The sequence below is a fragment of the Terrapene carolina genome, unplaced genomic scaffold (assembly GCF_002925995.2).
Source record: "Terrapene carolina triunguis isolate 2854851 unplaced genomic scaffold, T_m_triunguis-2.0 Scaffold96, whole genome shotgun sequence".
NCBI classification, from domain to species: domain Eukaryota; kingdom Metazoa; phylum Chordata; order Testudines; family Emydidae; genus Terrapene; species Terrapene triunguis.
The window spans coordinates 53,847,005-53,866,678 of record NW_020664447.1 but is presented as its reverse complement, the minus strand read 5'-3'; the positions used below and the strand labels follow the sequence as shown (position 1 = coordinate 53,866,678).

Below are 19,674 nucleotides of genomic sequence, written 5' to 3'. Positions count from 1 at the left end.
AGCTACCACCTCTTGCAGACGTGGATTAACTCTCCCGTCTGCTTGGTAGCATCTTCACTAAAGCACTACAGAAGCACAGCTTTTTAAGTGTAGATCTGCCCTCAATCTCTACTAGCTCAGGCTTCAACCTTCAGATATATCTCTATTAGAGGGCATCAATACAAACTCAACAATGCCTTCTTCGACATCCTATGCAAAAAGAGAAATCAAGCTCTCTCGAGTGGTTTGCCCAACATACCATGTGATCAATCATTTATACCTTATGTATTTCCTTTGTTAGCCTTCTACCAAAACCCGTAGGACTCATTTATCACAAGCTGTATATGGTGAGGACAGCAGGTCTATCTTATAATGAATAGTTAAGATGAATATAACCGATGAATGTAACACCCTGGTTTGACCCAGAGGCCCCTGGCCAATGGTTCCTCCCTGTTCTTTGCAAACAACTCTCATCTCAGATCTGACAACACCAAACATATCTTAGAGTATTTATTCACAGGGGTAACATGTAAGGTATCTACAGAAAGCTCATAACTTTTCAAGACTCAATCATTCTGATATGTGCATACAAGTAATATTTATGGAACAATTTAACTACATTGAAAGTATGTTTTCATGTATTATTCCACCATGGAATAATACGTGATGGCCAACTGGAGTAGGCGGGAGTTGTCACTCCTCCCTGCTTAGTTGGGTATGTAATGCAAGTCTCAAGTGTCTAGCCTTGCTCCATCCCAAGACTAGCAATGGTAAACCATCAGAGACAACTGCAAACAATCAAAACTTCTTGGAGGTAAAAAGGAACATTATTACACACAGGATCTCCCTGTCTATGAAGTCACGCAAAAGACTGTTTCAGTGTAATACAGAGTGAGGAGAGGAAACACCTGGTGGAAAGGGGGTGTTTTTCATGAAAGTTTGGATCCTGTTTTAAGTGAAGCCAGGCAGTTCTGCAACAGACTGAACTTTGGGAATGAAAACCTACTTTATTAGATGAGAAAGGTAACTTAATAAATGTAGGGCCTAGTTCCCATTTTATGATTTTGTTTTGTACTGTAACCATTTGTTTCTACCACTCTCTCTTGTTTTTTTGTTGAATCTCTATTCTTTCTTAAATAAACTCTCTCTTGTTTTATTACAAGTGCTGTGTGTTATACAGGAGTGGTGGTTTAAGGTAAAACTGAAGTACACTGCTCCTTTGTGGGCAGAGAATCTGGGATTTCTGTGAATATTAGCATCAGGGGCCGGACATCACAGGGTAATGCTTCAAAGGTGACTCAGGTAGGTACAAGGGTGCATCTCTTGTTAACCTGTAAGGCAAAGACAGGGCTGTCATTGCCCAGAGAAGAGTGCCTGAGTGGCTAACAGGCTGGTGGAGTTAGAAAGCTAAAACCCAACCAATATGTGCAAGGCTATCTCTCGCTAGAGGCAGTCATTCCCAGTCTCTATTTAAGCCTAAATTGATAGCATCTAGTTTGCATATTAATTCAAGTTCAGCAGTGTCTCGTTGGAGTCTGCTTTTGAAGCTTTTCTGTTGCAAAATTGCTACCTTTAAATCTGTTACTGAGTGGCCAGAGAGGTTGAAATGTTCTCCTACTGGTTTTTGAATGTTATGATTCCCAATGTCAGATTTTTGTCCATTTATTCTTTTGCGTAGAGACTGTCCGGTTTGGCCAATGTACATGGCAGAGGGACATTGCTGGCACCATGATTGCATATATCACATTGGTAGATGTGCAGGTGAACGAGCCGCTGATGTGATTAGATCCTATGATGGTGTCACTTGAATAGATATGTGGACAGAGTTGGCATCGGGCTTTGTTCCAAAGATATGTTCCTGGATTAGTGTTTTTGTTCTGTGCTGTGTGGTTGCTGGTGAGTATTTGCTGGTTGGGTGGCTGTCTGTAAGCAAGGAGACAGACTTCATAAAGGAATTATGAAATTTTAATTTTCTGAAATAATTAGGCTCATTTTGACATTTCATTTTATGATTTTTTTCCATTAGAAAATAGTAACAAATCATCAACTCAAATCACCAAAAACACAGAAAAGCTTAAAAAGAAGTTTACAATCCCTCCACTGCCCTTCCACTTTACAACACAGCTCTTTTCTTCATCAACTCCTATTACATTAATTTTCTGGGGGTAAAAAACAAATTAATTCAGAATGCATCAATTCAATTTTAAAGAGAGTTAAAAATAAAAGCAGAAAAACAGCTGCTTGCTGTAAGATTATGATACAAAAGTAGGTCTGGCATAAGTAGGAAAAATATGCTGAATTTGATCATGTATTAGTCAACTACATTTCAAAGTAGTGTTAATGTATGGTTTTGTACTAAAAGCACAAGATAAGTGAGTTGTCTGAAGCCACTACCTTCCATCAAGGATGCCTTCCCTCCAATCATCAAATTGATTCACCAAATAGCCTTGAGGTCTTTGTGGATCCAAAGCCTTTTTCTACCTGTAGCTGGCCAGAAGAGAGTGTTATTCCATTAAACTGATTTGGCTACAGTGAACCACAAATTAGGGACCACTATGATTTGTTATTTAATTCACTGTATCTAAGAGGAATGAAGCTGACAACTCTGAAAAACTTCCACTTGATTCAAGATGCAGCATCCTACCTACTCAGCAGCAGATCACTCCTACATTCGGCTCTCTGCATAGCTCTATGTGCAGCACAGAATCAAATTCAAGGTTTTTGTCCAAATATTCAAAAGCCATTTACTGGATTAGTCCATGTTACCTGAAGAACTGACTACCTCCCTCTATACAATTATAGCTGCCCCAGTCAGCTAGTGCACTAGAAAGGTCAACAACAACAGTGAGAATTGTGAGGATAGTGGATAGAGCTTACCTACAACTGGACTGCAATTCTGAAACTAACTTCTATAACACATCAGACATCCCCACCTTCAGAACAAAATGCAAAGCTCACTTATTTAACTTAGCTCTCTCAGAGCAAATAAATTCATTAATACAGAAAGATAAAACTGATCGAAGAAAAGGAAACTGGAGATAAAGGTCCTGTTAAAAATATATTTTAACAGCTGTAATGCCCTGAAATACCTTGGTGATAAGCATGGTATGAAAATGAAGGTAGGTAACCTGAGTTTTATTTCCAACTCTACCAAAAATTATTTTTTTAGATTTATTGAATGTGTTAGTTCTTTTTGTGCCACTTTAAGCAAGTCAGTCTTTATAGCCCAGATTCTCCAATTGTAAAGTGGCTATATTACATGCTTCACAGGAATGCTGTGAGGTTTAGAGAAACACTATGAACCTAAAAAAAAATTTAGGCAGGTGTCATTTTTACTTCTTTATTGTTAATTTTAAACCCTATAATCATTAAAGAAAACCCATATTTTCTCTATTTTCCTATTTGTTTATGTACTCAATAACACTTCAGATCTATTAAACTTCACCGTTTCTCCTGGACTCAGTAGATTTTACTGTATGTGGGACGGTTTCATAAAAGAACCAGGCAAGAAAATCATGTTAAAAATAGGAAAGTGTGACTGTAAGATGACAAAAATTAGCAGAAAGAGTCAGGAATACATGTAGTATTTAAAACTATTTTTAAAATTAATTTTTAAATTGGCTAGATTTTAAGTTGTCTATGATGTTTTAATATCTCTATTCTACTGAGAAAAGTGACTCTAAAAATGGCATTCTGGATTTTCATATTTATTGCCTATCAATTTATTCAAATATGTTCAGCTTACAAACAGAAACACAAGTACACATGCAAACATATTTATGACTGCCATTGTTAAAAACTCTACCTGGAAACTCAGAGTTAATCTGGTTTCTTCCTTTATTACGGTGGATGATGCATAAATTATGCAGACTAAATTATTCTCCAATTTGCACTTGTGCAACCTAATTGTTTTCAGTGAGGTTGTACAGATGTAACTTATTGGTCCTTGTGATAAATGAGAGGTGGGATAGCTCCCTTTTGTGGACACCCAGCCAGCTAGCTAGCTAGCTAGCTATAGAATCCCTCTTGGTAGTTGTTCTCTATTTGCTTTACCTGTAAAAGGTTAACAAGCCCACAGGTAAAAGGAAAGGAGTGGGCACCTGACCAAAAGAGCCAATGGGAGGCCTAGAACATTTTAAAATTGGGGAAAATCTTCCATTTGTCTGTGTGTTGTGGTTCTCTGGGGAAGAGGGGAACAGGGCAGCAATTATGCTGTGAGAAGCTTTAAGCCAGGTATGAAAAACCATCAGATCATACCTAGAGATTACTTATCTGAAACCCCAGATATGTAAGTAAATTAGGGAATGTCTAGGAAGACACGATTAGGTTTATTTCTGTTTACTTCTTATTGGCTTGTGGACTCCTCTGTGCTAACCCCAAATATTTGTGTCTTGCTTGTAACCTGTAAGCTGGACCACAAGAAGGTTATTCTTGATGTTTAATTCGTGCAAGTGGTTATTTTAAATCTAGCAAAAGCCTAAGTTCTAGATGTATTTTCTTTTTGTTTTTAATAAAATTTACCTTTTTTAAGAACAGGATTGGATTTTTGGTGTCCTAAGAGGTGTGTGCATATGTTGTTTAATTAGCTGGGGGCAACAGCTAATTTCCTTTGTTTTCCTTCTCAATTCTTCCCCGGAGGAGGGGTGAAAGGGCTTGAGGCTACCCCACAGGAAGTAATTCCCAAGTGCGCCTTCCTGGGTTCCAAGGAGTTTTGCATTTGGGTGGTGGCAGCATTTACCCACCCAAGGTCAGAGAGAAGCTGTAAGCTTGGGAGTTTAATACCAGCCTGGAGTGCCTAGTATTAATTTTTAGAATCCTTGCGGGCCCCCACCTTCTGCACTCAAAGTGCCAGAGTGGGGAATGAGCCTTGACAGCCCTATAAGTGCAATTTACTAAATAATTCTAGGTACTGACATACTGGCTCAAACTAGAGGTTCATCAAGTCCAAGATTCTGTTTTTGATGATAGTGGCAAATTCTAGATGCTGCTGAGGAGGGTGTTAGAATCCCTTTAAGAGTTAATTATCGACTAATTTGCCTAAGCCCATCAGTTAGTGATTAATGGTTTATATCCTTTTTTAATTCTTATCCAGTGTAATTTAATGTTAGACATTAAGCTGGATAATGAGTATAACTTTTTAATATTTTCTGTGCTCTTGGACTCCATGGGTATTGTGGTAATGAGTTCCACAAGCTAATTACATTTAACTGAGTAAGCTGTAAATGTGTTCCTATTCAGATTTGCTTGAATGGCACCTTGTTCTTGTATTATGAGAAAGTATAAATAAAAGTCTCTTTTCCGTTCTCTGTACCATTATTTTATTCTCCTGATGATACACAAGAAAGAACAAAATGCAGGTTCATCTCTCATAACTGCTGTCACTACACAGCTAACACCAAGACTAGATTAAGGCAATCCAGGGCCCTAGCATACCTCACATGCCTCTCACTCCCAATAATCCCATCCCACCTGCACAAGAGCCATCTTCTGGGCAGACTGTGGGCTCCTCATCTCTGGACCCCTACTCCTTGTCTTCAAGCAGGCTGAGTGTCCCGGAGAAGGAAGGACTTAGGCCCTACCCAACTAAGCAGAAGATTCTGCTGGGGGGACATCCATGACAGGATAGTAACACACAGTTCTATGCCGGGATGGTGTTGGTGGGGACAGCACAGTTGGGGTTTCCAGCCTTAACAAATCACTGAGATGAGCAGACAAATTCACCTCTTTCGGATCTAAGATTACAGGCAATCCGCAAGTCAGGAAAAATTCACTGTGACAGTTAAACTTGAAAACATGATCAGAGTGTATCTCCACAACCACAAGGGCTAGAAATAAGTTTGGTTTCTCGGTATTTTTTTTAATTACAGATGATATTCTGACACCTTGTGACTTCAGGAGCTAGGGTCAGATGAGTGGGCATATAGTGCCAATGCTTTAATACAGCTCTGGTTAACAGAAGTAGTTTAAAAAAAAAAAAAACCATCACCACCCACCACACACTTATTTTTGTTACAAAAGTAAACAGAAAGAACAGACTTATTGATTAACATGTTGCTATTTTTATACTGTCTCTTTTCAAAGTAGAACCAAACTAACTCATTCATATTTGCGAAGATTTCAAGATATTCAATCAGAAGCTGTTGAAAACATGCAAAGTATTAATAATAATAGCACAAAATTGTTAAAATTAATCTGCAATCTGACAACAGTTTATCCTGCTTTGATATCAAAAGCCAATCACCTTATATACCAGGGATCGGCAACCTTTGGCACACGGCTCGCCAGGGTAAGCACCTTGGCGGGCCGGGCCGGTTTGTTTACCTGCCGTGTCTGCAGGTTTGGCTGATCACGGCTCCCACTGGCCACGGTTCACCACTCCAAGCCAATGGGGGCTGCGAGAAGCCGCGGCCAGCACATCCCTCGGCCTGCGCCGCTTCCCACAGACCCCATTGGCCTGGCACTGTGAACCACGGCCAGTGGGAGCCACGATCGGCCGAACCTGCGAACGCGGCAGGTAAACAAACCGGCCCAGCCTGCCAGGGTGCTTACCCTGGCGTGCCGCGTGCCAAAGGTTGCCGATCCCTGTTATATACTGTCCAAGAGTTAGTTACAAACACGGCCCAAATCTGAAAGTCATATTACATTTTAGTCCCTTATACTAACTGAAAGAAAAAACCCAGCTTTAAATCTCAAAAGGTGTTGGATAATACTGATTGCTTCTCCATTATGCTAGAATAATTTGTTAAGCTTTTCAGCCTTCTACTTCACGTAGTCAGCAGCATCAAGAATGAGAGCTTCCAAATCAGCAGTAGAGGTAGGAACCGTGAAGCCGGATCTCAGCCAAGCACAGACAGAGCACCGCAGCAAGAGCTAATCTTGCAACTAGCTATAGAATTTGATATATTATTTAAAGTGACACTGCCAAATAGATTTTTCTTTTTTTTTTTTACATTGACTAATCTTTAAAAAACAATATGATAGCACCCTTTTAATAATATATCCTGATTTTTTTAAAATTTCTATTTTAATTGAAAGTTAATTTTTCTGCTCCAGGGCTGTTTTTAAAAGGGTTTCAGAACTAAACTGACCAAGAAGTTAAACCCCACCCATCTTCAACCCCCACTGTCTCTGCCTGCACACATTCACCTGTTACCCCTTTCAGTTTTAGCTTTGCTACTGCCACTGCCTGACGTACTTCCCTTTGTAAATCCTAAGGCAGTCCAAGCAGTTGCAGTCCCACAAGAGCAATGCATGACAGGAATGCTTCTATACATAAAGTGCTGCCAAATGCACATACTAAACTAACAGAGAAAAATAATTTCCCCCTAATCTTTCTCTTTCAGTAATCTTAAATGTCATTCATAACATCAGCTGAATACAAAATGTTCAGATACAAGTATGAGTTTTCAAGTTGACCATATCCCCACAATGTTCCTATCAGAAAAATATACAGTACTTCATTTACCTAAAATGCTATGCATCTAAAAATAATTAGAACTTTAGTTTCACACAATATACTACAATAGCTAGAAAAATCAGATTATATGAAAAATGTGCACTTGCATAAAAAATGTTAAACTGTTGAGCATGCACAGATTTATCTAAAAGAAATGCCAGCAATTTAAAAGGTTAACACTCAACTATTATCCTGCATTAAACAGTATCAGAATAAAACAATTTTTAAAAATTGAACAAGCAAGTAAATGTTTTGCAACCAAGGTAAAAATCTATCTTCACTCAAGAATTAGAATAGCCATTTCAGGCTAAAAAATTTGTAACTAGGATTGTTTGAAGAAAGCAACAAAGATATTCATCTCATTTGCTCAGAGGCCAGCCCACCATACCCTTCCTAGATCTCCCTTCCCAGTGCCTTATTTTGAGACTAACAAAATCAAACATTTGACTGAATATTCTATTATTTGTACTGGAGGTGAAATTGGGTCAGCTTGAAGAAACTTGTGTCTACTTATTCCTGATGGTTGTATCTTGTAAAATCAAAACTTCAGTTAAAAAAAATTAAGTCTAGTCATTGCAAAAACAGCCTTCTATCTACCGAAGTCTGCAGATAGCTTGTAACAGCAGTTTCAAGACAGTCGTGAACTTCACGTATTGAAGTATTTATTCTGAAACCTAATGAGGACAATTTAAACGTCAAAATTGTTTAGTAGGTCATTTCTGATTAAAATATGAAAGAAAAGGATGATTCAATTAAACAGACTGGGACAATCTACAATGAGCAACCTTATATTTTTGGTGTCGTCACTAGGCAGAGTTTGGGTTGTGAATGGAGGTTGGGAAAGTATCACTACTTTTTATTTCCTAATGTGATTTCTGATTTACATCTTTAAAAGATGTATACTGATTCCTGTTGTATTATGTCCTGGCCAGTAAATCTAAACACACTATATCAAGCTATAGCCACACTAAATGGATTTTTGTGCTAAACCCATCAGTAGTAATACAGTTAATAACTGCAGCAAAAATGAATTGCAGTCATTAAGTTTCAAAATTACCATATTACTGTAACAGCATACATCTCTTTAGAGCTTTCAGGTAAAATTCTCTGCTGGTGTGAAGTGGTACAGCTCCAACCTGACCCATTATTTCAGCCCATCTGCAGACTTGGGTTTGCGTCAGTTCACATCAAGTAGGTTTTCAGTCTACAGTAAGTTAACCCCTCTGGCTGCCAAGAAAATTAGCAGTTTCTTTTTAAAGTGAAATCTTACATTAAGGAAATAAATGAAAATTCATGGAAAGAGCCTAAATCTGTACAGTGCGGAATTTTCACAGCACAAATTTGTAGTGACACTAATTGGGGCTGATGTCAGGTTTAGGTCTTTATCAAGTTTGGGGAGGCCGATGATTTTTGACACGCGACAGATTTTCAGTAGTCTTCCTTTATTGGTGACCCTTGTGAAGAATTGAGCCAGCCAAAAGCAAGAGCATGGTGGTTGTTTTTTTGCTTCAGTCTTCACAGACAAGGTCAGCTCCCAGACTGCTGCACTGGGCAGCGCAGTACAGGGAGTTAGAAAAACTGGACATGCACAACTCCATGGAGCCGGATCTAATGCATCCGAGGGTGCTGAGGGAGTTGGCTGATGTGATTGCAGATCCATTGGCCATTATCTTTGAAAACTCGTGGCAATCAGGGGAGGTCCCAGACGATCGGAAAAAGGCAAATATAGTGCCCATCTTTATAAAAGCAAAGAAGGCGAATCTGGGGAACTACAGCCTCACCTCAGTCCCTGGAAAAATCATGGAGCAGGGCCTCAAGGAACCCATTTTGAAGCACTTGGAGAAGAGGAAGGTGATCAGGAACAGTCAACATGGATTCACCAAGGGCAAATCATACCTCACCAACCTGATTTCCTTCTATGATGAGATAACTGGCTCTGTGGATATGGGGAAAGTGGTGGACATGATATGTCTTGACTTTAACAAAGCTTCTGATACTGTCTCCCACAGTATTCTTGCCAGCAAGTTAAAGAAGTATGGAGTGGATGAATGGACTATAAAGTGCATAGAAAGCTGGCTAGATCGTCGGGCTCAACGGGTAGCGATCAACGGCTCGATGTCTAGTTGGCAGCCAGTATCAAACGGAGTGCCCGAAAGGTTGGTCCTGGGGACGTTTTTGTTCAACATCTTCATTAACGATCTGGATGACGGGATGGATTGCACCCTCAGCAAGTTCGCAAATGACACTAAGCTGGGGGGAGAGCTACATTGGAGGGTAGGGATAGGGTCCCGAGTGACCTAGACAAATTGGAGGATTGGGCCAAAAGAAATCTGATGAGGTTCAACAAGGACAAGTGCAGAGTCCTGAACTTAGGACGGAAGAATCCCATGCACTGCTACAGGCTGGGGACTGACTAGCTAAGTGGCAGTTCTGCAGAAAAGGATCTGGGGATTACAATGGACGAGAAGCCAGATATGAGTCAACAGTGTGCCCTTTTTTGCCAAGAAGGGTAATGGCATATTGGGCTGCATAAGTAGAAGCATTGCTAGGAGATCAAGGGAAGTGATTATTCCCCTCTATTCGGCATTGGTGAGGCCACATCTAGAGTATTGCATCCTGTTTTGGGCCCCCCACTACAGAAAGGATGTGGACAAATTAGAAAGAGTCAAGCAGAGGCAACGAAAATGATTAGGGGACTGGGGCACATGACTTATGAGGAGAGGCTGAGGGAACTGGGATAATTTAGTCTCCAGAAGAGAAGAATGAGGGGGGATTTGATAGCAGCCTTCAAGTACCTGAAGGGGGATTCCAAAGAGGATGGAAATAGGCTGTTCTCAGTGGTGGCAGATGACAGAACAAGGAGCAATGGTCTCAAGTTGCAGTGGGGGAGGTCTAGGTTGGATATTAGGAAAAACTATTTCACTAGGAGGGTAGTGAAGCACTGGAATGGATTACCTAGGGAGTAGCGGAATCTCCATCCTTAGAGGATTTTAAGGCCTGGCTTGACAAAGCCCTGGCTGGGATGATTTAGTTGGGGTTGGTCTTGCTTTGAGCAGGGGGTTGGACTAGATGACCTCCTGAGGTCTCTTCCAACCCTAATCTTCTATGCTTCTATGCATGTGGGCCATGGCTAAAGGGTGACTTGTTTACAGTCTATAACAAGGGTGGCCAAACCACAGCTAACGAGCTGCATGTGGCTATTTTACAGTTGAAGTCCTCTCCCGCCCCCCGCCCGCCCATTCTCCACTTAGCAGACTGGGAGGAAAGAAGCTCAGGGCTTCTACTCTGCAGGGGCTTCTGCCAGAGACAACTGGTACCTGCTGAGTGAGGAGGGGGCACAATTTAAAGGTTTAACCCTCCCCCCCAACAGCTTGAGTCACACACCCCCAGGGCATGCTCCCCTTCTTCTCTTCAGCGGCCCCTCCCCGCAGCTCCCAGGTGTTACTCTGTGTGGAGAGGCAGTGACAAACAGCTGGGACCTGTAGGAAGGGGCCAAAGCTTTAGCTCCACAGAGAAAGGCAGCAGCAAAAGCAGCTCTCCCTGCAGCTCCTAACTGTTTGCTGCTGCCTCTCCCCAAGGCCACAGCTCCCAGTTTGCCGGCTCCAGCAGCTGCCATGGAGGGGGCCCTGCAGCACGATGTAACCAATCAGGGCCAGCAAACCCTGTCAAAAATCTGGGGGGCTTGGGCACATGACCTCACATGCCTCCTCCCCCCCATTTATCGCCTCTGGCTTCTGCCCAGTGGGGAACGGGGGTCTCGGGGCTCCAGCCCCATGGGGCGCACCTGCCAGGGCTCCAGCAGGAGGGGGGCTGAAGCCCCGAGCCCTGGCAGGCATGCCCCATTTCTCAAACTTCTGAAGATTGTTGTATGCGGCTCAGGGGGTCAGTAAGTTTGGAAATCCCTGGTCTGTAAGTATCTACATGGGAAACAAATATTTAATAATGGGCTCTTTGATCTAGCAGAAAAAGGTACAACACAATCCACTGGCTGGAAGCTGAAGCTAGACAAATTCAGATTAGAAATAAGGTGTAAAATTTTAACTACAAGAGTAATTAATCATTGGAACAGCTTCCAAAAGGGCGTGGTGGATTCTCCATCACTGACACTTTTTCAATCAATATTGGATGTGTTTTTAAAAAGTATATATATATGCTCTAGGAATTATTTTGGGGAAGTTCTATGGTCTGTGTTATACAGCAAGTCAGAGTAGATGTCACATTAGTCCCTTCAGGCCTTGAAATCTATGAGTCAACCTTCAATTTTTTAGAAGTAGTTGCAGTCTTTTGCTAGTCTTTAGAATGTATTGCTTTATATACACAAATAAATAGTTTGGGGCATCACTAAGTGGCAATAAAGTTCTGAAGTACTATAGAAGCAATTAACAGTTCCACTGGAGAAAAAAATCTGTCAGTATCTTCATAATAAATTGTTTATTTTTTTTTTTTTTTAAATGTGATTTATAGGTATTATGACTATCATGATCATGGCAAAAAAATAAACCCAAAATGCCATTTTGGCAATTTCAGTCACTTTTGCTCTCTGCCAACTAGTGAAAGCGATGGATTTTAAAAAATGAAATTTTGCAGTTCACTAGCCCAGAATGTTAATTTGAGTTTTTGGCTAAATTATTTTGAAGGATGTGAAGCAGCAAGTAAATAGTCATTGTATTTATGTTATAAAGTAGCATCTGTGCACGTGCAACAGCTAGTTTTCATATCCATTCCACACAGATGGGAGATTATCCAATATCTAGTATTCAAGGGTGTATTTCAAACTAACCTTTACACATCTATCTTTTCCTGGGATTCTGCATAATATCCTTATTAGACACTTGCAGGCTTTTCCATTTACCAAGATTTTGCATAGTAATTTAAGAAAAGAAAAAAAAAAACATAATATCTTACATTTATGGAGCATCTCATCTCCAGGGACCCTAAAGCATTTTGAAAACTGGAAATATACAGAAAGATTCATTTTATTCATCATTTCAATATGGTAACTGCTAGATAGCTTTATCCTACTAGGTGCTAAGCACCCTCAATCCTCCTGGAATGTGTGGTTGGGTGACAAAATTGAAATCAATGGGTAATCTGTACCTCACAGGATCAGTCCATATGGGTTCAATGCTGAAGGGTGCTGAGCACTTTGGCCCCAATCCAGCAGGCAAAAAACTCTAAGCACAGGCTTCAAACCCAGTGGCTTCTATGGAATTTACGTGCATAATTAAGTTCTTTACTGAATAGGGATGAATTCAGCACATACTTAAGTGCTTTGCTCAGCCAGGACCTAAGAGTGCACTGCACTACACAACTAATTAAAAAAAACTAACACAGAAGAGTGAGGGTAAAATATTGGAGCTACCAATCTTATTAAATCACAACAAAGACATCTAAGGAAATCTTTAAAAGAAAAAGACATTAAAACTGAAGTAAGAGGGAGAGTTAAATCAAAACAGACAGCAATTCCCTACTTTGGCTACCACGTCGTCCTTAAAACTTGGAACTGATCCTGGGAATTGCTGACTATAAGGTAAATAGTGGATGCCTTTAATGTTCATTCTTCGTGTTTTTATTCAATTGAAGGTAGAAACAATGGTATTTACAATGTTTTTATATGGAATACTTGAAACCAAACTTTAAAGTTTTAGACTTAACCAAGAAAATTACCATGCTATTCATAGACTCCAAGGCCAAAAGGAATCATTGTGATCATCTAATCTGACTCCTCCATGACACAGGCAATAAAACTTCCCCAAAATAAGTCCTAAAACATATCTTTTGGAAAAATATCCAATCTTGATTTTAAAATTGTCAGTGATGGGGTTGTTCCAATGGTTAATTACTCTCACTGTTATAAATGTATGCCTTATTTCCAGTCTGAATTTGTCTAGCTTCAACTTCCAGCCACTGGATTGTGTTACAACTTTCTCTGCTGGATTGAACAGCCCATTATTAAATATTTGTTTCCCAGGTACACACTTATAGACTGTAATCAAGTCACCCCTTAACCTTCTCTTTGTTAAGCTACGTATATTGAGTTGTTCACTGTTACAGCAACACACACAGAACTGGGAATGCATGGAGCAGCTGAAGTGGTGTGGGAAAAGGGGGAAGAGAGCTGGACTCAACATAAGGCCCCAACATCCCACATGAGAAGAAGCAAACTCCACATTTACTCCTGGGGGCATTCTGCGCCAAAAAATTAAAAATTCTGTGCACAATATTTTAAAATTCTGCAAAATTCTGCAAATTTTATTTGTCAAAACAACTCTACATAATCAAGACAGTTTCAATTATTTTGGTAATTTATTTCAAAATATCTGTCAGCAAGTATGTCTGTAACAATACAGACACACACAGGAGTAGAGTGTTAAAGAAACCCCTATGACAACCCAGTTCCTGTTTCTCCGCCGCCTTCCCCACCCTGAGCCCAACCAGGGAGCCAGACACCCATAATCCCTCCCTCCCCCCAAGAACCCAGCCGCGGGGTCCCCCCAGCCCAGATACCCACACACACGCCAGCCATGGCCCCCCCAGCACCGACACACACCCCCTCAGAGCCCAAGGATGCAGAGAGAGAAACAGCCTGTGCTGGGTCTTGGGCTTGTGTGAAGTTTCCTGCGTGCTGCTGTCTCCTTCCCTCAGGGCGTGTGGGGAACTGCAGCTGCTGGCAATCCTCTAGCTCCCTCCCCCTGACAGTGTCTTCTATATATATGGTGGACTCTGCTGGGTCCAGCAGCACTGCAGCCCATTTCTGTGGGGGAAAGGAAATGCTGCACACACATTTCCGCAAAATTCTGCATTGCACAGAATTCCTCCGGGAGTATGTCACAGTACAGGAGATGGGGAGAAAGCCAGATCAAGCTCTCCCTGTAAGTCTTCTGGAACCAGTACATGACCTTAGCAGCCCAACCACCCTGCCAGGGGCTCTGCAGGAGCCAGAATCCTCATTAGGGTGACCAGATGTCCCGATTTTATAGGGACAGTCCCGATTTTCAAGTCTTTTTCTTATATAGGCTCCTATTACCCCCACACCCCGTCCTGGTTTTTCACATGTGCTGTCTGGTCATCCTAATCCTCATGGACCCAACAATTGACACCATTAGCCCATCCCCACTTCTAGGATAACAGCCTTTTCATATTGACAGCTAACATAGTCAAGTCTTGTAGCTCATGCAATAGAAGCCTGTGCTGTGGTGCTGAAAATTCAGGGATTAAACTTTGCTTGTGCTGCATGGGGTTATTATAGTTGTATATAAACAATATGGGGGGGAGGGGGGTTTCCTTTAAAAAAAAATTAGGAAATTAAATACAAAAACAAACAAACAAAAAATACATAAAAGTTTATTATTTAGGTTTCAAACTCAAGCACAAAGTTAGAAATGCCAAATTTATGGTTGCCTGTACAGTCTTAAATTTCCCCCCCCCCCCCTGTATATATTCATTATGATACAGTATTCAATTACATAATCACATTCTATACACATGCTGGAAGCTCAAGGGGGCAAAATAAGTTTGAACAGGAAATCTTAAATTTAGCGTATTTTCTAACTTTTGAGTGCTTGACTTCGCAATCTAAAAAAAGGACATTTAATAAGGTATCATATTAACTCCACAAAGATAATGGTATGGATAAAAAGCTAGACGGTGTGACACTGCCTTTTACTTAGCAGTGAATTCCTGTCCAGAAATGTTGTGGGTGCCAATGATTCCTGGTAAAGTTGCAGCCCATTTTTGTCACCTTTGAGCTAAAATTGACATATGCCCTCATTTTGTCCTTGTCTACAGAAACTTATATGTTGACAGTACTGTCCATTTGTCCATTCGTCAGCTGAGTGACAATACTTGATCATCATTGGGTAGAGAGTATAGTAGTGATGAGGGTGGTTTTGTTTGTGGCCAAATATTTTTAATTTTTGTAAATGGGCTCATTTATTGTCATGACGGATACAACAAATCATTAAATACATTCTGTTTTCGTAATTTGGATAGAAAGAGATTCTCCACTGTACCTGAGCTCTGCCTTGGCACTCTGCAGAGGAGAGACTTACAAGGAAATGATTGTGGCTCTTGGATTCTCAGGTGCCTGACCCTAGTCTACATAGGACACAGCATACCCTTGGCCCCTCCAAGCCCCCTTCTCTCCCCATCCCTTTCTTCCCCTTCCATACTCCCGCACCCTTCCTTCTCCCAACACATCCCTTCTCTCCTCCAATGCCAAAAAGAATAGGTGCAAGAGGCAGCAAAACTTCCTCTCCCATTTTTATACTGGGGGGAGGTTTTCCCCTACCAAGGGGAAACTCTCCAGCACAGATCTCCTGCCAAAAATCACGGTGGTGGACTGGAGAATCTGGCCCCAAAGCATTAAGGGAAAAGACAGGCAAATGCATTATATCAAACGTCTTTAACCATCATAATCACCCTTCTCCTCTTCCCTAGATATATTTCGAAGTGTTAGTTTTGAAAACAAGTTCATTTGGAAACACTGAAAAATGATCAAAGAAAACAAAACTAGATACATCAAGTCTTCATTCTTCTATTAGTGGCCATTCAACATCATACTTAAAATATGGCAGATTTTTAGGAAGTACTGAATGAGGCTTGACCAGCAACATAGAAAAAATATTAAAGCAAATAAGACTTTTAAAAATACCTCTCATAACTTGAAGAAATCCATTTTCTTCAGAAACTGCATTAGATATTGAACAAAAAAAATTATGTAACTTTACACTTACTTGGTGATAATTCTGGATTTCCTTTCAAATTCATCATCTTTGGAATTGAAGGGCCATATACATCTGCATCGAGCAAACCAACTGCTTTTGTCTGTAGGACCAAAAAATTATGAAGGTCAACACATCTTTTCTGCTTCAAGAAAAATTATCAGTTAAGCAAACTTTCAAAGCTGGCTGCAGAAATAAATGTATGATCTTGATTTCATCCATAATTTAACGCTGTTCCCGCCCTTTCTAAGTTACATTTGAAGCAAAAAGTATTATGCATTAAGTACAACAACATTGTCCCTCTAGGATTTGAGCCAGTGGATTCAATTGCAAGAACTAGTTTCTCAGTAACCAGCATCCTCACTCACACAATGAAATATTCCTTATTCATGGTGTTTGCTGTTGATTATTTATGGAAAACTACACCACGAACTTCCTTCTCTTTACACATATATACAAAAGTGTCACAGTCTGGCAAAATATATTCTGCCTCATTATATTTAAATTTGATGTTTTCTATATTAATCAACTGGTAATGAACAAAGAAATAAAATGAAATAATAATAAAAGGTTAAAATGAAAGGTGAAAATATATTTATGGGACCAGAATCCCTGTCTTCAGATTTCCACATGACAGTTAAAAGAAAATTCAGACTGATGAAGCCAACTGAAGCTGTTATACATGATCCATATTTATTACAAAAGAATGCTTAAAATGTTCTCATTTTTAATTGCTGCCATTGACAAGACAAATAAAAATATGGGATTATTCAAATATGTAGATAGGAAATTATTTAGACAAGGAACTTTACATACAAAATTATAACTACTGTTTCCAGGTTTACAACGAAAGTCATTTCAAGAATGGTTACATACATTTTAATTTTAGCAAAAAATTTGTTATTAGCACCAACAGCCGAGATGCACTGCAGGTTACAGCATCTTGCAAACTATCAAGTAAGGAACCAGTCTTATAAGGTCTTGAGCACCTTCAACGTCAGTGAAAGTTGATGGCATTCAACACTTTGCTTACTGAGGTCCTGATTCTGCAAACAAAATTTGGGCCTGTTTTAAAGCCTATGAAAGTCAATGGGAGCTTTTCAGTTGACTTCAGTTCACTTTGAATCAGGCTGTCAATGGTCATGCACCAAAAAATGTACTTTGGTATTTATTTTGAATGAAGTCTTAATAATAGGAGACCTCACTGCTATAGCATTCTTCTATCACATCTGTAATGAGAAGTAGGGTGAGACAGTTGAGCTCTTGAAAATAATCATATTTGTGACTTTGAGTGTAGAGAGGTTTCTACTGAATATCTTAGAACTTTATAAAGAAGTGTCTCTAGCTTTGAACAACATATCCAAATGTGAAATGATATCCATAATGTCATTCAGGTTACTATGAATTTTATAACAGCACAAAATAGCTTTCGTTAATCAAGTTTTCCAAGTCAGGTGTGTTAAAAAAAAAAAAAATCATGAAAGAAATGTACTTTAATCAAGATTATAAATATTTAGTTCACTATTTGTTAAATGATTCTGAATTATAAGTATATATTTTAAAATTTTAGATTTTTGAATAGGCAGGATTTAGTTCATAAAAATGTGTGCAACTGAGTGGTAAGTTTGTCAGTTTATTTAACGCTATTTTATTACTAGATTATCAGTCAAGAGAATTAGAGATTTATATTGTTATAACAGAATTCAGAAAGACAGCAATGATACTTAATCAATTTAAAAGGTTTCATCTTTGCAGCATATAAACATAGTGCACCAAGACGTATTAGTGATGAAAAATGAAAACTTATTGCTATAAATCATGGTTGTGATCTTTAAATGAAAAGTAACACTCAACTGTCACCATAAATTCAAACTAGTATGTGGCTACATAACGTTCTGTTCTCTGTTCTTGAATATGTTTTTTTATCTGAAGACTGGTAGACGGGACAGTATATGTAATCACAGAGATGAAAGCTTAAGATTTCATTTAGTGGGTTTTTTTTTCCCCTTTATAATTTATAACATCCTGTGAAAGCTATAAAAAAATACTGTTGTTACTCTGACACGTTATACTGTTTCATGCCTAATGTATGAAAGCTGCAATTTAAAAGATCGGAAAGCCCCATTTTTATGTTAGATTTCAAAGGCACCAACAACAGTTTTTGCGCTTCTTTGTTCTTTGACAAAATGCATATTTTAAAAGATTATGATTTCTGACTCAGTCCTTTTATCCATGTCAGCAGCTAATTGAACCCATCAAAACATCATTTTAGGAATTACTTCTGAAATCAAAGTAAATATTACCAGCAGAACCTACCTACTGATTTAAAACTGATTGACATTCTTCCCTCCACTGCTTTTTGTGGGTTTTTTGCAACAAGTCCCATGAACATCCAGAGAGGTAATGGAATGAGTTTTGGGAACTCCTTGCTACAATTTTGACATCAGATTGAGGGAAGTGAAAGTTTAAGATAATTTCACTGCCACTGACGGAGTTCATGCTCTCTCGCTATACTGTCAAACCATCCCCACCAGAGATTTCCTCCTGGGATTAAAAATACTTATGAGCAGCAAATATTGTGCCTATGGAGTGCAACAGATTACACTAGTCCAAGATGTATAAAATAAATAAGTATTCTGGGGATGATACCTTCATATCTCATGGTCTTCATACCGCAAACATTCAAACACTATTTCATATTACAAATCTGATCAGTATACAAAATATACACTGCTTGCTTAATACATTTCCTCAAAAAATCAATTTAATATGTTTGTTTGCCAAGCAATTTTGCCTCTTTCCAGGATTACGGTTAAAATGAAATGTTTCTGTAATAACAGAAAAAAAACCCACAACAGATTCTCTAGTTGCTTAACCTCTCTTTTCTGCAAGCACAAAAACCGCTGGTATGGGAGATTTGTCACACGTTTATAGAAAAAGGTCTCTTGGGAACCCTCTGCTAAAACATTGGCAGAATGTCACTGTAGACATCGTAGCGTAGGCTTTTCTTCGCCAAGCTATTCAATCCCATATGCCGAGAGGGCTCACATCTCCCTAAGGCAGCAGCTTGCACAGAAAAGGTTGGCCTCAGAAGTGAGCTTTTACTTTTTCCTCCAACCTTTCATTTTGGACAGCCAAGTATCCCTGGTGTACTAATATCAATCCTTTATTCTATTTTAATTACACTGGCAGAACCTTACTGCAGCTATCAAGTAATCTTCTAAGATTGGCACAGACTGAAGTATCTCTTCCAACATTTTCACAATGCTCTAAATCCCCACAGGCCCAAGAGAACACATCTTAAGGGTTCACCAGGATACCATCCTTATATCACACTGCTGTATCAGAGCTATTCATCCAGTCTATTTCAGATACTGACCAGAATGTAATACAGGTATATGAAATCTGTATTTAAAAATAAGAGATAATTTAAGGAACTCAAATAAACTTTTTTAAAACAGTATGCATTTCAAAAGTAAAACTACTACTTTTACCAATGATTTTCTTGGAAGGTAT

At 39.5% G+C, this 19,674-nt stretch overlaps 1 protein-coding gene across 4 annotated transcripts in view; it reads right to left on the bottom strand.

Annotated features, from left to right (window-relative positions):
- The window catches only part of NUBPL (nucleotide binding protein like), a 151,866-nt gene that overhangs the window by 111,249 nt on the left and 20,943 nt on the right, over positions 1–19,674 (bottom strand). For all 4 annotated transcript variants that reach the window (XM_024196031.3, XM_029911527.1, XM_024196034.3 and 1 more), the window contains one exon: positions 16,171–16,261. In XM_024196031.3, coding sequence (XP_024051799.2) covers positions 16,171–16,261 — 91 coding nt within the window. The remainder of the gene's footprint in view (positions 1–16,170; positions 16,262–19,674) is intronic.